The 22859-nt window shown below is 45.8% G+C and overlaps 1 protein-coding gene across 4 annotated transcripts in view; it reads right to left on the bottom strand.

The window, feature by feature from the left end:
* LOC124000216 (cadherin-13-like) overlaps positions 1-22859 on the bottom strand; it is a 701352-nt gene that overhangs the window by 231125 nt on the left and 447368 nt on the right. For all 4 annotated transcript variants that reach the window (XM_046306448.1, XM_046306439.1, XM_046306433.1 and 1 more), the window contains one exon: positions 5957-6135. In XM_046306448.1, the coding sequence (XP_046162404.1) occupies positions 5957-6135 (179 nt within the window). The remainder of the gene's footprint in view (positions 1-5956; positions 6136-22859) is intronic.

Here is a 22859-nt window from a genome sequence, read left to right on the forward strand (position 1 = left end):
GAGCGAGATCGCAGTCAGAAGAGAAAGGACTCATTGGATTGTTCCTCAAGTTTCTGTATATGACTTTTGTTAGTGTGTGCATTTAATTGTCAGTAAGGGAGAGTGGGATTATGCCTAAATGGTACATTAAGTCACCCTTGTTTCTAGGAAACCATAAACAAAATTAATAATTTGACCAAATATTTGAGAAGAGGTCATAATTTCATTGAGACTGAAGGGAGAAACCACATGGAAAAAGTTAGCTCCCAAAAACTTTTCACAAAGTAAATTAATTTGTTGTGTTAGAGGTTTCATGATGCTTGTATCTAAAGCAAAGTAGATTATTTTAAGATTGTAAAATACATCAGTTTGTGTCTTTATAAGCTTCAATATGAGGTCCGAAACCTAGCATGAAAGTTTTTCCTTGTAGTTGTGTGGGCTATCATAGTAAAAATGGTGACCTTGGGATAAGGTCAGCCAATGGTTGAGTTAAAGGCAAGTTGAGTTTTCTTTCCAAGCCTAATGCAAGGCATTACTGCTAGGATATGAGGTAACAACAACGCCTGGCCTATGGTAAAAAGTGTTTAAAAAAGTACAAAGTGTTGTTAGGTGTTGTTAATAAACAAAAAATTGATTGTGATCGTGTTGAATTTTGTTTGGGAAAAATACATGATGGACATGGTTTTAAAAAGGTAGAGGCAATATTTAATTCAGTACAGAAATGTATAACTTTGTCCCGCAACTCAACTTACCAGGGTTACACAACATTCTGAAATATATGTAGATATCTTTGTTAGAAAGAATACTACAGTATATTTCCCTTGACAAAGTGATGCTGAATGTAAAAAATGGCTCATGTGGAATCATATTGTGTTAGCTTTCTGCTGTGTTTGAGAATTCAAAGCCCTTTTGGATGAGTTATTTGTACAGCTGTGACTGCTATCTTGATTTCCTTGCATTTTTTCTCTTCTCCGTTCTCGGCCATCTGCTCCGCCCCCCTCTTCTCTGAGAAGAGGTCACCAGGTCGCAGTTGCAAAAGAGAACTTGTTCTCAACTAGCCTACTTGGTTAAATAAAAGTGAAATAAATAAAATAAAAAGAGCAGGCAGACCCGTTGCCCTAGGAACCCCAGACTCCACACAGAAACAGCTGCTGGAGTACTGTTCTTCCTTCAGACAAACATGAGCCAAAACTTTGTTCATTTGCACAATGTCTCTCGGTCACATTTGCTTGTAAATGTCCAATCTCACCAAACAATGACATTTAGTAGCTTCTACCTATATATGTATAACTTTATGAGCTGGATTGCCTGTCTATGCACTTAGATTATTTTTGTTTGCACTCGTTAGCATATTTAGCTAGCAGCCTCAATGGAAATTCACTATTACAAGCTCATTTTGTTAGTATTTTGGCAATAGACACCCAATGGGTCGGACCCCTAGATGGGGAATTATTTGTCTGTGTGTGACCCGCCTGTTAGCTTGCGCGATTCTTGCCATTCTCCTTCATTCTCTCTCATCAACATGCTCTTTTTGGCCATAGGAATGCCGCTGACAGGATGATTTTTGTTTGTGTATGACACTGTTATGTATGAAAAGCCCAGGTGGAAGGCCAGTTCTGAGATACTGGATCGGGCAAGCCTGACACTGACAATCATATCATGCTCAAAGTTGCTTAGGTCACTCACTTTTCCCATTCTAATGTTCAATCGAACAGTAACTGACCACCCCGATTCCTGTCTGCTTGCTTTATATTAAAAGTGATAACAGCCTCAAATCTTCTTGGGTATCACACTACAAAAGCTTGGAACACCTGTATTTGTGGAGTTTCTTCCAATAATCTCTGCAGATCCTCTCAAGCTCTGGCAGGTTGGATGGGGAGCGTCGCTGCACAGCTATTTTCAGGTCTCTCCAGAGATGTTCAATCGGGTTCAAGTCCGGGTTCTGGCTGGGCACTCAAGGACATTCAAACGTGTCCTGAAGCCACTTCTGTGTTGTCTTGGGTGCGCGCTTTGGGTTGTTGTCCTGTTGACAGGTGAACCTTCGCCACAGTCTGAAGTCCTAAGCGCTCTGGTGCAGTTTTCATTAAGGATCTCTCTATCGTTTGCTCCATGCACCTGTCCCTCGGTCCTGACTAGTCTCCCAGTCCCTGCCGCTGAAAACATCCCCACAGCATGATGCTGCCTCCACCATGCTTCACCGTAGGGATGGTGTCAGCTCTGCTCCAGACGTGACGCTTGACATTCAGGCCAAAGAGTTCAATCTTGGTTTCATCAGACCAGAGAATCTTGTTTCTCATGGTCTGAGAGGCTTTCATGTGCCTTTTACTGAGGAGTGGCTTCTGTCTGACCCCTCTACCATTAAGGCCTAATTGGTGGAGTGCTGCAGATATGGGTTTCCTTATGGAAGCTTCTCCCATTTCCACAGAGGAACTGTGAAGCTCTATCAGAGTGGCCGGCCATCGGGTTCTTTGTCACCTCCCTGACCAAGGCCCTTCTCCCTCGACACAATCCTGTCTCGGAGCTCTACAGACAATTTCTTGGACCTCATCGCTGGATTTTTGCTCTGATATCCACTGTCAACAGAGGGACCTTATATAGACAGGTGTGTCTCTTTCCAAATCATGTCCAATCAATTGAATTTACCACATTTTACAACCAATCTGTAACGGTTCTCTTGTGGTGAAGGAGAGTCAGACCAAAATGCAGCGTGTAGATTGCGATCCATAATTTAATAAACAAACGTAACACGAATCTAAATACAAACACTACAAAAAAACAATAAACATAACGAAAACCGAAAACAGCCTATACTTGTGTACACTAACACATAGACAAGGACACTAAGGACAATCACCCACGACAAACTCAAAGAATATGGCTGCCTAAATATGGTTCCCAATCAGAGACAACGATAAACACCTGCCTCTGATTGAGAACCACTCCAGACAGCCATAGACTTTGCTAGATCACCCCACTAGCTACAATCCCAATATATACACACCACATACAAAAACCCATGCCACACCCTGGCATGACCCAATACACGAAGATAAACACAAAATACTTTGACCAGGGCGTGACTGAACACCCCCCCCCCCCAAGGTGCGGACTCCCGAACGCACCTCAAAACAATAGGGAGGGTCCGGGTGGGCGTCTGTCCATGGTGGCGGCTCCGGCTCGGGACGTAGACTCCACTCAGTCAATGTCTTAGTCCCCTCTCCTCGCGTCCCTGGATAGTCCACCCTCGCCGCCGACCATGGCCTAGTAGTCCTCACCCAGAACCCCACAGGACTGAGGAGCAGATCGGGACTGAAGGGCAGCTTGGGACTGAGGCAGCTCGGGACTGAGGGAAAGCTCGGGAGTGAGAGAAAGCTCGGGAGTGAGAGAAAGCTCGGGAGTGAGAGGAAGCTCACGAGTGAGAGGAAGCTCAGGAGTGAGAGGAAGCTCAGGCAGGTAGATAGATCTACCAGATCCTGGCTGGCTGGTGGTTTCAGCAGATCCTGGATGACTGGCAGATCCTGGCTGACTGGCGGATCTGGCGGATCCTGGCCGACTGGCGGATCCTGGCCGACTGGCAGATCCTGGCCGACTGGCAGATCCTGGCCGAATGGCAGTTCTGGCAAATCCCGGCTGACTGGCGGATCTGGAAGAGTCTGGTTGACTGGCGGATCTGGAAGAGTCTGGCTGACTGGCGGATCTGGAAGAGTCTGGCTGACTGGCGGATCTGGAAGAGACTGGTTGACTGGCAGATCTGGAAGAGTCTGGCTGACTGGCGGATCCTGGCAGACTGAAAGATCTGGCTGCTCCATGCTGACTGGCGGCTCTGGCTGCTCCACGCTGACTGGCGGCTCTGGCTGCTCCGTGTAGGCTGACAGCTCTGGTGGCTTCTTACAGACTAGCAGCTCTGGCGGCTCCATGCAGACTGGCAGCTCCTTGCAGACTGACAGCTCCTTGCAGACTGGCAGCTCCTTGCAGACTGGCAGCTCCTTGCAGACTGGCAGCTCCTTGCAGACTGGCAGCTCCTTGCAGACTGACAGCTCTGGCTGCTTCATGCAGACTGACAGCTCTGGCTGCTTCATGCAGACTGACAGCTCTGGCTGCTCCATGCAGACTGACAGCTCTGGCTGCTCCATGCAGACTGACATCTCTGGCTGCTCCATGCAGACTGACATCTCTGGCTGCTCCATGCAGACTGACATCTCTGGCTGCTCCATGCAGGCTGGCAGCTCTGGCTGCTCCATGCAGGCTGGCAGCTCTGGCTGCTCCATGAAGGCTGGCAGCTCTGGCTGCGCTGAACAGACGGGAGACTCCGGCAGCGCAGGAGAGGAGAAAGGCTCCGACAGCGCTGGAGAGGCGGGAGACTCCGACAGCGCATGAGAGGCGAGGCGCACTGTAGGCCTGATGCGTGGTGCTGGCACTGGTGGTACTGAATCGAGGACACGCACAAGAAGCCTGGTGCGGGGAGCCGTTACCGGAGGGCTGGGGTGTGGAGGTGGTACTGGATAGACCGGACCGTGCAGGCGCACTGGAGCTCTTGAGCACCGATCCTGCCAAACCTTACCTGGTTGAATACTCTCGGTCGCCCTGCCAGTGCGGCGAGGTGGAATAGCCCGCACTGGGCTATGCAGGCGAACCGGAGACACCGAGCGCAAGACTGGTGCCATGTAAGCCGGCCCAAGGAGACGCACTGGGGACCAGATGCGTAGAGCCGGCTTCATGGCATTTGGCTCGACGCTCAATCTAGCCCGGCCGATACGCGGAGCTGGAATATACCGCACCGGGCTATGCACCCGCACTGGGGACACCGTGCGCACCACTGCATAACACGGTGCCTGCCCGGTCTCTCTAGCCCCCCGGTAACCACAGGAACTTAGCGTAGGTCTCCTACCTAGCGTAGCCCTACTCCCTGTGAGCCACCCCCCCAATAAATTTTTGGGGCTGACTCTCGGGCCTCCATCCGCTACGCTGTGCTGCCTCCTCATACCTGCGCCTCTCAGCTTTCTCGGCCTCCAGTTCTTCCTTGGGGCAGAGATATTCTCCAGGCTGAGCCCAGGGTCCTTTACCGTCCAGTTCGTCCTCCCATGTCCATTTCTCCAGGTAGTGCAGCCTCTGTTGCCTCTCCTGTGGCTCCTGCCTGTTGACACGCTGCTTGGTCCGTTTGTGGTGGGTGATTCTGTAACCTTTCTCTTGTGGTGAAGGAGAGTCGGACCAAAATGCAGCATGTAGAATGCGATCCATAATTTAATAAACAAACGTAACACGAATCTAAATACAAACACTACAAAAAAACAATAAACGTAACGAAAACCGAAACAGCCTATACATGTGTACACTAACACATAGACAGGAACAAGGACACTAAGGACAATCACCCACGACAAACTCAAAGAATATGGCTGCCTAAATATGGTTCCAAATCAGAGACAACGATAAACACCTGCCTCTGATTGAGAACCACTCCAGACAGCCATAGACTTTGCTAGATCACCCCACTAGCTACAATCCCAATATATACACACCACATACAAAAACCCATGCCACACCCTGGCCTGACCCAATACATGAAGATAAACACAAAATACTTTGACCAGGGTGTGACACAATCAAGTTGTATAAACATCTCAAGGATGATCAATGAAAACAGGATGCAACCTGAGCTCAATTTCGAGTCTCATAACAAAGGGCCTGAATGCTTATGTAAATAAGGTATTTTATTTTCGCTTTGTCATTATGGATAGATGAGGATTTTTTTTAAACCCATTTTAGAATAAGGCTGTACCATAACAAAATGTGGAAAAAGTCTAGTCGTCTGAAAACTTTCTGAATATACTGTATATATAAAACACAAGTAAATCTTGTTTTTGTCTGCACCGGGCCTTTAAAACTTCATGGTAGCGAGCAGTGAGTCAGAAGCAGTGTTTTGGGGGCCCATCAGATCAGTCTGGAGAGGCTCCCAGCCCAATCAAAGCACACCCACCTCTCTGTCCAGAAGCGTGGGGGAGATGACAGTGACAATGTTGCCGCTCTCTGGGTTGATGTAGAACATGTTGGGTGAGGGTTTGTCGGGCGACTGCCTCACAATGTTGTAGCGCAGCACCGCGTTCTGCAACCTGGGGTCATCAGCATCCTCCGCTGTCATCGTCATCACGATGGTTCCTATAGAAACAGATAGTTTACCGTGAGAAGGTTGCAGCAATATCTCAGTTCTTATTTATGTATATGATTTGATTTGATATTTTATAAACAATACAAAACATACACATACAAATGACTACATCATACAAACATCACTACATCACACCTGCCCAGAACCACTATCCCCCACCCCTAAGGGAACCTTTATCACTTTCTGCCACATGGCCTCAAACTGCACAATTTTGGTACATTTTTTGATAATAAAGCATTTGACCTTTCTATTGCATGAACGACAGAGGATTGGCTGATTTTCAATTTTTGAGTATACATTTTTTTGTCCAACCCATCTGGTATCTCACTGCACCCTCATATGGCATGTGTTGAAATATACAGACAGACAAATTAAAAGTACATTTACATTGCAATATCTCTGACATTCATCTTTCCAACTCCGCCCATAACATTATTGAGTCATTAGTTTTACACTTCAGACATGACTCTGCCGTTGTGCTGTCAAAGTTCTTTATGTCACCAAATCACAATTATGATGAAAATATGAGCCTGTTCAAACCTGCACTGAGACAAAGGCCAAGAATGGCGACAGACATCAGTCAGAATACTCTGGGTCACTCTGAACACACATCCTTTTTACTAATACATTCTCTTCAAAAACATTGGTCATAACGATATACCTAATGTAATTTAGTAATGGAACAAATATGTGGTGCCCTCCCTGCATCGGAGCTGAAATCCCAGTCAAACCTTGACATATCCTCAAACCCCCATCCTCTTGTCTCACCTCAGTGACGAACCTCACACCTCCACTCTACAGGCAAGAAAATATGTTTACTGCTGTGAAGCCAATCTCTCTCCCACCTCATATTCTTTCAGAACACACATCTCTTCTGAGAACAGCAAGGCATCTCTGTGGAGACTGAAAATTGAGTTTGGAACACTATGGTTCACTCATAGAATGCAGAGTGCAAATTACGAGTGGGCCAGGGGGGGCTAAACCGGCCGGAACGAGATATATATATTTTTTTTACATTTAACCTTTATTTAACTTGGCAAGTCCTGGGACTCCTAATCACGTCCGGATGTAATACAGCCTGGATTCAAACCAGGGACTGTAGTGGCGCTTCTTGCAGTGCCTTAGATCACTGTGCCCTTCGAGCCCGACATCTATTTAAATAATTACATTTGTATTCATTTAATCTTAGAAATTATAAATGTTAGAATTGTTCTTCCACTTTGACATTATTGATTATATTGTGTTGATTGTTGACAGACAAATGACAATTATATCCATTTGAATTAATCCCAGTTTTTAATTTAAAAAAATCCAAATGTGTCTGAATACTTTTACAAGGCAATATAAAGTGGGTAAAACAGTATGTAGACATTATTAAAGTGACCAGGGTTAAATTCCTATATGTACATAGGGCAGCAGTCTCTAAGGTGCAGGGTAGGGTACCAGGTAGCAGGCTAGTGACACTGTATTTCTAAAGCCTTGTTGTGTGTGTGGGTGAGTGTCTGTGTCTGTCTACTGAGAGCTCTAATTAGACTGTAGAAGGATTACTGCTTTACCGACCACTAATCACCTCAGCTAAGCCTCATAAAACATTGAGGTGAACAGTCAAGGATGTCGGCTAAAACTAAAAAGCCTTGCCAGACTTAAACAAGGCCTGTGTTTCTGTATGGGTACTATCAGTGTGAATTATACCGTGACATTAGGTCTACAATCTTGTAGTCTGAATTGATTCGATACCTTTTTTGTAGAAAGGAAACAGGGAGTACAGGAGGCGGCTGAGCACATCCCCTTATGGGGCCCCAGTGCAGAGGATCAGAGAAGTCCAGGATCCAATTGCACAGGGCGGGGTTGAGACCCAGGGTCTCAAGCTTAATGATGAGCTTGAAGGGTATTATGGTGTTTAATGCTGAGCTGTAGTCAATGAACAGCATTCTTACATAAGTATTCCTTTTGTCCAGATGAGATAGGGCAGTGTGATGGTGATTGCATCGTCTGTGGACCTATTGTGGCGGTATGCAAATTGCAATAGGTCTAGGGTGACAGGTAAGGTGGAGGTGATATGATCAATAACTAGTCTCTCAAAGCACTTCATGATGACAGAAGTGAGTGCTACGGGGCAGTAGTCATTTAGTTCAGTTACTTTTGCCTTCTTGGGTACAGGAACAATGGTGGCCATCTTGAAGCATGTGGGGACAGCAGACTGGGATAAGGAGATTGAATATGTCCTTAAACACACCAGCAAGCTGGTCTGCGTATTCTCTGAGGACACGGCAAGGGGTGCCGTCTAGGCCAGCAGCCTTGCGAGGGTTGACATGTTTAAATATCTTACACACGTCGGCCATGGAGAAGGAAAGCCCACAGTCCTTGGTATTGGGCCTATAGGAAGGGAGATACAAAATGGAATTGTGGTCAGAGATGCCGAAAGGAGGGTGCGGGAGGGTCTTGTATGCATCGCAGAATTCAGAGTAGCAGTGAACAAATGTTTTGCCAGCCCGGGTCCTACAATCCATAGGCTGATAGAATTTAGGTAGCCTTCTTTAAAATCCCCAGCTACAACAAATGCAGACTCAGGATATATGGCTTCCAGTTTGCATAGAGTCCAGTGAAGTTCCTTGAGGGCCATCGTGGTATCGGCTTGAGGGGGGATAAACACTGCTGTGACAATAACCGACGAGAATTCTCTTGGGAGATAATACGGTCGGCATTTGATTGTGAGGAATTCTAGGTCAGATGAACAAAAGGACATGAGTTCCTGTTTGTTGTTACAATTACACCATGAGTCGTTATCATGAAACATACACCCCCACCCTTCTTCCCGGAGAGATGTTTATTTGTGTTGGCGTGACGCGCAAAGAATCCCGGTGGCTGTACTGACTCTGACAACATATCCCCAGAGAGCCATGTTTCTGTGAAACAGAGTATGTTACAATCCCTGATGTCTCTCTGGAAAGCAACCCTTGCCATCATTTCGTCTACCTTGCTATCTAAAGACTGGACATAGCAATTAATAGCAATTAATATACATATATTTAGCAATAACATCTGATAAATATGTTTATGTGACCAATATATTTTGAGTTGCATTGTTTTGCAAATGTACATTGTCCCAAGGGTGTTGGCAGTCATAATGTAAGTAACCTAATTTATGTTTTCTAACTCCCCTGAATGGCTCTGTCAATCCAACAGCTATTGTCAGCAGTAATAATGTTTTTTATTTTTTATTTCACCTTTATTTAACCAGGTAGGCTAGTTGAGAACAAGTTTTCATTTGCAACTGCGACCTGGCCAAGATAAAGCATAGCAGTGTGAACAGACAACACAGAGTTACACATGGAGTAAACAATTAACAAGTCAATAACACAGTAGAAAAAAAGGTGAGTCAATATACATTGTGTGCAAAAGGCATGAGGAGATAGGAGAATAATTACAATTTTGCAGATTAACACTGGAGTGATAAATGATCAGATGGTCATGTACAGGTAGATATATTGGTGTGCAAAAGAGCAGAAAAGTAAATGAATAAAAACAGTATGGGGATGAGGTAGGTGAAAATGGGTGGGCTATTTACCAATAGACTATGTACAGCTGCAGCGATCGGTTAGCTGCTCAGATAGCAGATGTTTGAAGTTGGTGAGGGAGATAAAAGTCTCCAACTTCAGCGATTTTTGCAATTCGTTCCAGTCACAGGCAGCAGAGTACTGGAACGAAAGGCGGCCAAATGAGGTGTTGGCTTTAGGGATGATCAGTGAGATACACCTGCTGGAGCGCGTGCTACGGATGGGTGTTGCCATCGTGACCAGTGAACTGAGATAAGGCGGAGCTTTACCTAGCATGGACTTGTAGATGACCTGGAGCCAGTGGGTCTGGCGACGAATATGTAGCGAAGGCCAGCCGACTAGAGCATACAAGTCGCAGTGGTGGGTGGTATAAGGTGCTTTAGTGACAAAACGGATGGCACTGTGATAAACTGCATCTAGTTTGCTGAGTAGAGTATTGGAAGCAATTTTGTAGATGACATCGCCAAAGTCGAGGATCGGTAGGATAGTCAGTTTTACTAGGGTAAGTTTGGCGGCGTGAGTGAAGGAGGCTTTGTTGCGGAATAGAACGCCGACTCTTGATTTGATTTTCGATTGGAGCTGTTTGATATGAGTCTGGAAGGAGAGTTTACAGTCTAGCCAGACACCTAGGTACTTATAGATGTCCACATATTCAAGGTCGGAACCATTCAGGGTGGTGATGCTAGTTGGGCATGCGGGTGCAGGCAGCGATTGGTTGAAAAGCATGCATTTGGTTTTACTAGCTTTTAAGAGCAGTTGGAGGCCACGGAAGGAGTGTTGTATGGCATTGAAGCTCGTTTGGAGGTTAGATAGCACAGTGTCCAAGGACGGGCCGGAAGTATATAGAATGGTGTCGTCTGCGTAGAGGTGGATCAGGGAATCGCCCGCAGCAAGAGCAACATCATTGATATATACAGAGAAAAGAGTCGGCCCGAGAATTGAACCCTGTGGCATCCCCATAGAGACTGCCAGAGGACCGGACAGCATGCCCTCCGATTTGACACACTGAACTCTGTCTGCAAAGTAATTGGTGAACCAGGCAAGGCAGTCATCCGAAAAACCGAGGCTACTGAGTCTGCCGATAAGAATATGGTGATTGACAGAGTCGAAAGCCTTGGCAAGGTCGATGAAGACGGCTGCACAGTGTACTGTCTTTTATCGATGGCGGTTATGATATCGTTTAGTACCTTGAGTGTGGCTGAGGTGCACCCGTGACCGGCTCGGAAACCAGATTGCACAGCGGAGAAGTTACGGTGGGATTCGAGATGATCAGTGACCTGTTTATTGACTTGGCTTTCGAAGACCTTAGATAGGCAGGGCAGGATGGATATAGGTCTGTAACAGTTTGGGTCCAGGGTGTCTCCCCCTTTGAAGAGGGGGATGACTGCGGCAGCTTTCCAATCCTTGGGGATCTCAGATCTCAGGTTGAACAGGCTGGTAATAGGGGTTGCGACAATGGCGGCGGATAGTTTCAGAAATAGAGGGTCCAGATTGTCAAGCCCAGCTGATTTGTACGGGTCCAGGTTTTGCAGCTCTTTCAGAACATCTGCTATCTGGATTTGGGTAAAGGAGAACCTGGAGAGGCTTGGGCGAGGAGCTGCGGGGGGGCGGAGCTGTTGGCCGAGGTTGGAGTAGCCAGGCGGAAGGCATGGCCAGCCATTGAGAAATGCTTTTTGAAGTTTTCGATAATCATGGATTTATCGGTGTTGACCGTGTTACCTAGCCTCAGTGCAGTGGGCAGCTGGGAGGAGGTGCTCTTGTTCTCCATGGACTTCACAGTGTCCCAGAACTTTTTGGAGTTGGAGCTACAGGATGCAAACTTCTGCCTGAAGAAGCTGGTCTTAGCTTTCCTGACTGACTGCGTGTATTGGTTCCTGACTTCCCTGAACAGTTGCATATCGCGGGGACTATTCGATGCTATTGCAGTCCGCCACAGGATGTTTTTGTGCTGGTCGAGGGCAGTCAGGTCTGGAGTGAACCAAGGGCTGTATCTGTTCTTAGTTCTGCTTTTTCTGAACGGAGCATGCTTATCTAAAATGGTGAGGAAGTTACTTCAGTTGAGAATGACCAGGCATCCTCAACTGACGGGATGAGGTCAATGTCCTTCCAGGATACCCGGGCCAGGTCGATTAGAAAGGCCTGCTCACAGAAGTGTTTTAGGGAGCGTTTGACAGTGATGAGGGGTGGTCGTATGACTGCGGCTCTGTAGCGGATACAGGCAATGAGGCAGTGATCACTGAGATCCTGGTTGAAGACAGCGGAGGTGTATTTGGAGGGCCAGTTGGTCAGGATGACGTCTATGAGGGTGCCCTTGTTTACAGAGTTAGGGTTGTACCTGGTGGGTTCCTTGATGATTTGTGCGAGATTGAGGGCATCTAGCTTAGATTGTAGGACTGCCGGGGTGTTAAGCATATCCCAGTTTATGTCACCTAACAGAATAAACTCTGAAGCTAGATGGGGGGCGATCAATTCACAAATGGTGTCCAGGGCACAGCTGGGAGCTGAGGGGGGTCGGTAGCAGGCGGCAACAGTGAGAGACTTATTTCTGGAGAGAGTAATTTTCAAAATTAGTAGTTCGAACTGTTTGGGTATGGACCTGGAAAGTATGACATTACTTTGCAGGCTATCTCTGCAGTAGACTGCAACTCCTCCCCCTTTGGCAGTTCTATCTTGACGGAAGATGTTATAGTTGGGTATGGAAATCTCAGAATTTTTGGTGGCCTTCCTGAGCCAGGATTCAGACACGGCAAAGACATCAGGGTTAGCAGAGTGTGCTAAAGCAGTGAGTAAAACAAACTTAGGGAGGAGGCTTCTGATGTTGACATGCATGAAACCAAGGCTTTTTCGATCACAGAAGTCAACAAATGAGGGTGCCTGGGGACATGCAGGGCCTGGGTTTACCTCCATCACCCGCGGAACAGAGAAGGAGTAGTATGAGGGTGCGGCTAAAGGCTATCAAAACTGGTCGCCTCGAGCATTGGGGACAGAGAATAAGAGGAGCAAGTTTCTGGGCATGGTAGAATATATTCAGGGCATAATGCGAAGACAGGGGTATGGTGGGGTGCGGGTATAGCGGAGGTAAGCCCAGGCACTGGGTGATGAGAGAGGTTGTATCTCTGGACATGCTGGTTGTAATGGGTGAGGTCACCGCATGTGTGGGAGGTGGGACAAAGGAGGTATCAGGGGTATGAAGAGTGGAACTAGGGGCTCCATTGTGAACTAAAACAATGATAACTAACCTGAACAACAGTATACAAGGCATATTGACATTTGAGAGAGACATACAGCGAGGCATACAGTAATCACAGGTGTTGAATTGGGAAAGCTAGCTAAAACAGAAGGTGAGACAACAACAGCTAATCAGCTAGCACAACAACAGCAGGTAAAATGGCGTAAAAATGACTAGGCAACAGGGCCGACAGATAAAACATAAACAAGCAGAATGGAGTACCGTGATTAATGGACAGTCCAGCGTGCATCAGCTATGTAGCCAAGTGATCAGTGTCCAGGGGGCAGCGGTGGATGGGGCAGGGAAGCTGGACTGGCGAGTGTTATCCAGGTTTTAAAAAACTAACAATAACTAAATAGCTTGTAGTTAGTTAGCTGGTTAGCTTCTGGAGGTTCTTGAGTGTGTTCTAAAAATTAAAAAATAATTTTAAAAAATAATAGCGATTCCATATCACATTGGTTGAGGCAGGATACCGGAAGGTATAAACAAATAAAAAATCGAAAAGAGATAGAAAGTAAATATGGGTCCAGTGACTGTTTGGGACGCGGCGATTCAGACAGTTAGCAGGCCTGTGCTAACAAGCTAACAGTTAGTAGGCCGGGGCTAAACAAGGTAGCAGTTAGCGGACCGGGGCTAAACAAGCTAGCAGTTAGCAGGCCGAATTAGCAAGCAAGGGGATAGCAAGGGCTAGAGAGTTAGCCTTTGGGGGACGTCGTGATGGGGTGAGTCTGTTTATTCCTCTTCATGCGGTGACATCGATAGACCGGTCGTGGGTCCGGGTATTGTAGCCCAGGAGTATGCTACGGTGGTAGCAAAGGGGCTCTGGCCGGGCTAGCTTCAAGGGGTTGCAGTTTAGCTAGATAGCTAGTTGTGAAGATCCAGCTGAAAAATGTTCCGTTTGCGGTGGGAATCCGGGGATAAAAAATAAATAGGTCCGTTATGGTCTGGTTAGAGTCGTGTTGTTCGAACTGGCGAGAGCTTTCCGAGCTAAAGGTTAGCTGATGACCGGTTAGCTGAAGACCGCTAGCATAGCTGGTAGTTAGCTGGCTAGCTTCAGTTAAGGGGTTCCGGTTCCGAAGTAAATATAAATACTACATTGGGTGAGGCGGGTTGCAGGAGAGTATTTGAAAGCTGAGGTTTAGCAAAATGTTTTAAAAGATATGCGAAGAAAAATATGTAAAACCCCCCAAAAAAATATATATACAAGGGACACGACACGACAGGACGTCTTACTGCTACGCCATCTTGGTTCTTAATGTGCCTATGAACCTGAGTTATACTGTTAGCACAGAGGCATTTTGGCCTCGTAGGAAGCCAGCAACTCAAACATAAATATCACTGTCATGTCTACCTCTGATAAGCTTCCCTCCCAGTAAAGCAATACAAATAATAAAGAATTCAAGAAAAGCACTACAAATAGCTCACATTATTAACATACATAGCCTAAGAAACAAGGTTCATGAAATCAATAGCTTGCTAGTAACAGATCAAATACTGACTTTCACTAGAACTCACTTAAATAATACCTGTGTATATATAGTGGCAATACATGGTTTCAACATCTACAGAAGAGACAGGAATGCTAATGGGGGTGGTGTTACTTTTTATATACGGAGTCATATTCCTGTAAAGGTTAGAGAGGATCTCATGTCAAATATTGTTGAAGTAATATGGCTACAGGTTCACCTGCCTCACCTAAACGTCTATTATTGTGGTAAATTTTTATAGACCACCAAATGCTAACAGTTAGTGTCTGTATAATATATATAGCCAGAAACTTCAATAGGAAGTTCAACATTGGTCTGATCAATCAAAATCTATGCTTCAAGATTGTTTTGATCACGTGCACTGGGATATGTTCCGGGTTACCTCTGAGAATAACATTGACCTATACACTGACTCGGTGACTGAGTGAAGTGCATTGGCAATGTTTTTTCCACTGAGACGATTAGAACGTATCCAAACCAAAAAACATGTATAGATGGAAGCATTCAGCCAATTGTTAGTGCGAACCATCGCATTTAACGACGGCAAGTTGACTGGGAACATGGAAGAGTACAAACAGTCCAGCTGTGCCCTCCCGTGAGGTAATCAAACAGGCAAAATGTTTGTACAGAGACAAAGTGGAGTTGCATTTCAATGGCTCAGACACGAGATGTACATAGTAAGGACTCCAGACAATGATGGATTAAAACCAGTGACGTCGCAGACACCGATGCCTTGCTACCGGACAACCTAACCACCTCCATCACCCTCTTCATGAAAAAAAACAGTGCCACCCATGCAGGCCACCTCTGCTCACGAGGACTGTGTGCACTCATGCCCTCAAGGCTGCCTGCCCAGATGCCATGCCTAGCCGTGTCCTCAGAGTATGTGCAGACCAACTGACTGGAGTGTTTACGGACATATTCAATCTCCCCACTTGCTTCAAGATGTTCACCATTGTTCCTGCACCCAAGAAAGTGAAGGTAACGGAACTACATTACTATCGCCCAGTAACAGTAACTTCTGTCATGATGAAGTGCTATGAGAGGCTAGTTAAAGATCAGATTACCTCCACTTTACCGACACCCTATACCCACTGCAATTGCATACCACCCCAACAGATCCATGGATGATGTAATCGCCATCGCACTGCACGCTGCCCTATCCTATCTGGACAAGGGGAATACCTATGTAAGAATGCTGTTCAGCATTCAACACCATACTGCCCTCCAACATCATCTCCATGCTTGGGGTACTGGGTCTGAACCCCGCACTGTGCAGCTGGGTCCTGGACTTACTGGCAGGCCGTCCCCAGGTCATGAAGGTAAGCTACAACACCTCCGCTATGCTGATCGTCAACACGGGGGCCCTACAAGGGTACGTGCTCAGCCCCCTCCTATACTCCCTGTTCACCCATGACTGCGTGGCCACGTACGTCTCCAACTCAAGTCGTCAAGCTTCAACCACCACAAATGTCTTGTTAACAAACTATAGCTTTGGCAAGTCGTTTTTTTACAACAATTGTTTACTGACAGATTATTTCACTTGTAATTCACTGTATCACAATTCCAGTGGGTTAGAAGTTTACATACACTGAGTTGACTGTGCCTTTAAACAGCTTGGAAAATTCCAGAAGATGATGTCATGGCTTTAGAAGCTTCTGATTTACATCATTTGAGTCAATTGGAGGTGTACCTACCTTCAAGGCCTACCTTCAAACTCAGTGCCTCTTTGCTTGACATCATGGGAAAATCAAAATAAATCAGAATAGAATGTGGAGACCTCAACAAGTCTGGTTCATCATTGGGAGCAATTTCCAAATGGCTGAATGTAACACGTTCATCTGTACAAACAATAGTATGCAAGTATAAACACCATGGGACCACGCAGCCATCACACAGCTCAGGAAGGACTCAGTTACTCCAGCTCTGTCAGGGGGAATGGACAACAATTCACCCAAATTATTGTGGGAAGGTTGTGGAAGGCTACTGAAACGTTTGACCCAAGTTAAACAACTTATAGGCAATGCTACCAAATATCAACTCAAATCAAAGTTTATTTGTCACCTGCGCCGAATGATGTAGGTAGACCTTACAGTGAAATGCTTACTTACAGGCTCTAACCCAATGGTGCGGAAAAAAAGAAGGTATGTGTGTGTGTGTGTGTGTGTGTGTGTGTGTGTGTGTGTGTGTGTGTGTGTGTGTGTGTGTGTGTGTGTGTGTGTGTGTGTGTGTGTGTGTGTGTGTGTGTGTGTGTGTGTGTGTGTGTGTGTGTGTGTGTGTGTGTGTGTGTGTGTGTGTGTGTGTGTTTGTTTGTTTGTGTAGGTAAGTAAAAAAAGAAAACTACAGTAAAAAGACATTTGAAAACAGAGTAGAAAGGCTATATACAGACACCTGTTGGTCAGGCCTATTGAGGTAGTATGTACATGTCAGTATCGTTACTATGTGTGTATGCATACAGTGACTATGCATATATGATGAACAGAGAGTAGCAGAAGTGTAAAAAGAAGGGTTGGCAGGTGGTGGGACACAATGCAGATAGCCCTTGTTAGCCAATGTGCGGGAACACTGGTTGGTCAGGCCATTTAGGTAGTATGTACATGAATGTATAGTTAAAGTGACTATGCATATAAGATAAACAGAGAGGAGCAGCAGCGTACAAGAGGGGTTAAGGGGGTGGGACAATGCAAATAGTCCGGGTCACCATTTGGTTACCTGTTCAGGAGTCTTATGGCTTGGGGGTAAAAACTGTTGAGAAGCCTTTTTGTCCTAGACTTGGCACTCCGGTACCACTTGCCTTGTAGAGAGAACAGAGAGAACAGTCTATGACTGGGGTGGCTGGGATCTTTGACAATATTTAGGGCCTTCCTCTGACACCGCCTGGTGTAGAGGTCCTGGATGGCAGGCAGCTTTACCCAAGTGATGTACTGGGCCGTATGCACTACCCCTTGAAGTGCCTTGAGGTCGGAGGCCGAGCAATTGCCGTACTAGGCAGTGATGCAAGCGGTCAGGATGCTCTCGATGTTGTAGCTGTAGAACCTTTTGAGGATCTCAGGACCCATGCCAAATCTTTTTAGTTTCCTGAGGGGGAATAGGCTTTATCGTGCCCTCTTCACGACTGTCTTGGTGTGTTTGGACCAGTCTAGTTTGTTGTTGATGTGGACACCAAGGAATTTGAAGCTCCTAATCTGCTCTACTACAGGCCCGTCGATGAGAATGGGGATGTGTTCAGTGCTCCTTTTCCTGTAGTCCACAATCATCTCCTTAGTCTAGGTTGTTAAATTTTTTTTACCTTTATTTTACTAGGCAAGTCAGTTCAGAACAAATTCTTATTTTCAATGACGGCCTAGGAACAGTGGGTTAACTGCCTGTTCAGGGGCAGAACGACAGATTTGTACCTTGTCGGCTCGGGGATTTGAACTTGCAACCTTTCGGTTACTAGTCCAACGCTCTAACCACTAGGCTACCCTGCCACCACTCGGCCAGGCCTCTGACCTCCTCCCTATAGGCAGTCTCGTCGTTGTCGGTGATCAGGCCTACCACTGTTTTGTCGTCAGAAAACTTAATGATGGTGTTGGAGTCGTGCCTGGCCATGCAGTCGTGGGTGAACAGGGAGTACAGGAGAGGACTGAGCACGCACCCCTGGGGAGCTCCAGTGTTGAGGATCAGCGTGGCAGATGTGTTGCTACCTACCCTCACCACCTGGTGGCGGCCTGTCAGAAAGTCCAGGATCCAGTTGCAGAGGGAGGTGTTTAGTCCCAGGATCCTTAGTTTGGTGATGAGCTTTCAGGATACTATGGTGTTGAACGCTGAGCTGTAGTCAATGAACAGCATTCTCACATAGGTGTTCCTTTTGTCCAGGTTTGAAAGGGCAGTGTGGAGTGCAATAGAGATCGCATCATCTGTGGATCTGTTTGGGCGGTATGCAAATTGGAGTGGGTCTAGGGTTTCTGGGATAATGGTGTTGATGTGAGCCATTACCAGCCTTTCAAAGCACTTCATAGCTACAGACGTGAGTGCTATGGGTCTGTAGTCATTTAGGCAAGTTGCCTTTGTGTTCTTGGGCACAGGGACTATGGTGGTCTGCTTGAAGCATGTTGGTATTTCAGACTCAATCAGGGACATGTTGAAAATGTCAGTGAAGACACCTGCCAGTTGGTCAGCACATGCCCGGAGCACACGTCCTGGTAATCAGTCTGGCCCGCAGCCTTGTGTTTGTCGACCTGTTTAAAGTTCTTACTCACGTCGGCTACGGAGAGCGTGATCACACAGTAGTCTGGAACATCTAATGCTCTCATGCATACCTCAGTGTTGCTTGCCTCAAAGCGAGCATAGAAGTGATTTAGCTCGTATGGTAGGCTCATTTCACTAGTCAGCTCGCGGCTGTGCTTCCCTTTGTAGTCTGTAATAGTTTGCAAGCCCTGCCACATCCGATGAACGTCGGAGCCGGTGTTGTACGATTCAATCTTAGCCCTGTATTGACACTTTACCTGTTTTATGGTTCATCGCAGGTCATAGCGGGATTTCTTGTAAGCTTCCGGGTTAGAGTCCCGCACCTTGAAAGCGGCAGCTCTACGCTTTAGCTCAGTGCGAATGTTGCCTGTAATCCATGGCTTCTGGTTGGGGCATGTACGTACAGTCACTGTGGGGACGACGTCCTCAATGCCCTTATTGAGAAAGCCAGTGACTGATGTGGTGTATTCCTTAATGTCATCGGAAGAATCCCAGAACATGTTCCAGTCTGTGATAGTAAAGCAGTCCTGTTGTTTAGCATCTGCTTCATCTGACCATTTTTTTATAGGCCGAGTCACTGGTGGTTCCTGCTTTAATTTTTGCTTGTAAGCAGGACTCTGGAGGATAGAGTTGTGATCGGATTTACAAAATGGAGGGTGAGGGAGAGCTTGGTACGCGTCTCTGTGTGTAGAGTACAGGTTATTTTTTCCCTCTAGTTGCACATTTAACATGTTAATAGATATTTGGTAGAACTGATTTATGTTTCCTTGCATTAACCCCTCTGGGATATGTGAGACACTAGCGTCCCACCTGACCAAAAGCCATGGGAAATGCAGCGCGCCAAATTCAAATAAATTACTATAAAAATCTAACTTTCATTAAATCACACATGCAAGATAGCAATTTAAAGCTATACTTGTGAATCCAGCCAACATGTCACATTTCAAAAAGGCCTTTCGGCGAAAGCAAACGATGCTATTATCTGAGGATAGCACCTCCGTAAACAAAGAGAGAAACCATATTTCAAACCTGCAGGCGTGACAAAAAACGCAGAAATAAAAATATAATTCATGCCTTATCTTTGACGAGCTTCTTTTGTTGGCACTCCAATATGTCCCATAAACATCACAAATCATCCTTTTGTTCGATAATTCCGTTGATATATATCCAGAATGTCCTTTTATTTGGCGCGTTTGATCCAGAAAAACACCGGTTCCAACCTGCTCAACGTGACTACAAAATATCTCAAAAGTTACCTGTAAACTTTGCCAAAACATTTTAAACTACTTTTGTAATACAACTTTAGGTATTTTGTTCACGTAAATAATCGATAAAATTGAAGACGGGATGATCTGTGTTCAATACAGGAAGTAAACAAACTGAAGCATGCTTTCTGGTCACTCACCTCTATCTAACAGTACACTTCAAGAGACCCTTGTTCAAGATGGCCATATTTCTTTATTACACAAAGGAATAACCTCAACCAATTTCTAAAGACTGTTGACATCCAGTGGAAGCGATAGGAACTGCAAGAAGGTCCCTTAGAAATCTGGATTCCCAATGAAATCCCATTGAAAAGAGAGTGACCTCAAAAAACTAAATCCTGATTGATTTTGTCCTTGGGGTTTCGCCTGCTAAATAAGTTCTGTTATACTCACAGACAAGATTCAAACAGTTTTAGAAACTTCAGAGTGTTTCCTATCACAATATACTAATGATATGCATATCTTATCTTCTGGGGATGAGAAGCAGGCATTTGAATTTGGGCATGCATTTCACCCGGACGTGAAAATACTGCCCCGTCACCAAGAAGTTCATGTCTTCGGCCACTAGGAGCTTATTTCCTTATACAGCTGACTGAGTGCGGTCTTAGTGCCAGCATCTGTCTGTGGTGGTAAATAAACAGCCACAAAAAGTATAGCTGAGAACTCTCTAGGCAAGTAGTGTGGCCTGCAGGTTATCACAATATACTAGAAGTATAGCCTTAGATTTCGTGCACCAGCTGTTGTTTACAAATTTGCACAGACCGCCCCCCATCATCTTACCGGATTGTGCTGTTCTATCCTGCCGTTGCAGCGTGTATCCCGCTAGCTGAATATCCATGTCGTCATTCAGCCATGATTCCGTGAAGGGTGATGATTCCGTGAAGCATAGGATATAACAGTTTTTGATGTCCCGTTGGTAGGATATTCGTGATCATACCTCGTCTAGTTTATTGTCCAATGATTGCACGTTGGTGAGTAATATTGACGGTAATGGCAGCTTTCCTCGTTGTCTTTTGCGGGTCCAGACGAGGCATCCGGGTCTTCGTCCTCTGCGTCGCTTCCTTTTGCGAATAATTGGTATGTCTGATCTGTGGGGTGTTTAGAGAATATCGTGTGAGTCCTGCTTGTTATTGTTGTTGTTGTTGAAGAAATCTGAATCTAATCCGAGGTGAGTGGTCGCTGTCCTGATATCCAGAAGCTCTTTTCTTCCGTAAGATACGTGTCACGCCCTGGTCGAAGTAATGTATGTTTTCTTCATTTATTTGGTCAGGCCAGGGTGTGACATGGGTTATTGTGGTGCGTTTTTGTCATGGGGTTTTTGTGGGGTGTCTAGCATAGTCTATGGCTGCCTGAGGCGGTTCTCAATCAGAGTCAGGTGATTATCGTTGTCTCTGATTGGGAACCATATTTAGGCAGCCATATTCTTTGAGTATGTCGTGGGTGATTGTTCCTGTCTCTGTGTTTGTAGTCACCAGATAGGCTGTATAGGTTTTCACGTTCCGTTTGTTTTTTTTTGTTTTGTTCGTGTTTCCGTCTAATAAACATGTATGGAAATTCCCACGCTGCATTTTGGTCCGACTCTCCTTCGACGGAAGAAAACCGTAACAATACGGTTGCAGAAACATTATGTATAAAATAATTTACAAATGTCGCGAAAAACCCCCACATAATAGCACAATTGGTTAGGAGACGGCCATCTTCCCTGGTGACATACGTGTCAATTGAGTGTATGTAAACTTCTGACCCACTGGGAATGTGATGAAAGAAATAACAGCTGAAATAAATCATTCTCTCGACTATTATTCTGACATTTCACATTCTTAAAATAAAGTGGTGATCCTAACTGATCTAAGACAGATAATTTTTACTAGGATTAAATGTCAGGAATTGTGAAAAACGTAGTTTAAATGTATTTGGCTAAGGTGTATGTAAAGGTGTAAGGTGTATGTAAACTTCCGACTTCAACTGTATGTATATATTCGTTCAAATATTTCTTAATTTCGGAAATTTCTTTCTTTAGCTTTTGGGGATTTGTGTGTATTGTTTTTGTCATGTTTGTCATTTATTATCATGTCTTGTCCCTGTGCTCCCCATTCTATTCGTTTCCCTCTGCTGGTCTTATTTGGTTCTTTCCCTCCTTCTATCCCTCTCTCTCCCCCTCCCTCTCTCACTCTCTCGCTCTCTCTTCTCTCTATCGTTCCGTTCCTGCTCCCAGCTGTTCCTATTCCCCTAATCATCATTTAGTCTTCCCACACCTGTTCCCGATCCTTTCCCCTGATTAGAGTCCCTATTTATTCCTTTGTGTTCCGTTCCTGTCCCGTCGGTTCCTTGTTTAGTATTCACCATGCTGTGATTGCGTTTCGCCCTGTCCTGTCGTGTTTTTGCTGTGATTGTGTATCGCCCTGTCCTGTCGTGTTTTTTTGCCTTCATCAGATGCTGCGTGTGAGCAGGTGTCTCTGTCAACTACGGCCTGCGCCTACCCGAAGCGACCTGCAGTCTGTGGCCGCTTCTCCAGTTATTCCCTCTACAGACTAGAGGATTTCTGTTATTCCCTGTTTGGACTTAAATAAACTCTGTTTCTGTTAAGTCGCTTTTGGGTCCTCTTTCACCTGCATGACAGAAGGAACCGACCAAGGAATGGACCCAGCGACTTCAGACGCTCGTTACACTGCCGTCGAGATCCAAGGAGCCATGCTCGGCAGACACGAGCAGGAATTGTCTGCTGCTCGCCATGCCGTGGAGAACCTGGCCGCTCAGGTTTCCGACCTCTCTGGACAGTTCCAGAGTCTACGTCTCGTGCCACCTGTTACTTCCTGGCCTGCCGAGCCTCCAGAACCTAGGGTTAATAACCCACCTTGCTACTCCGGGCAGCCCACTGAGTGCCGCTCCTTTCTCACGCAGTGTGAGATTGTGTTCTCTCTCCAACCCAACACATACTCTAGAGAG

This window comes from Oncorhynchus gorbuscha, linkage group LG02 (genome assembly GCF_021184085.1).
Source record: "Oncorhynchus gorbuscha isolate QuinsamMale2020 ecotype Even-year linkage group LG02, OgorEven_v1.0, whole genome shotgun sequence".
NCBI lineage: Eukaryota > Metazoa > Chordata > Actinopteri > Salmoniformes > Salmonidae > Oncorhynchus > Oncorhynchus gorbuscha.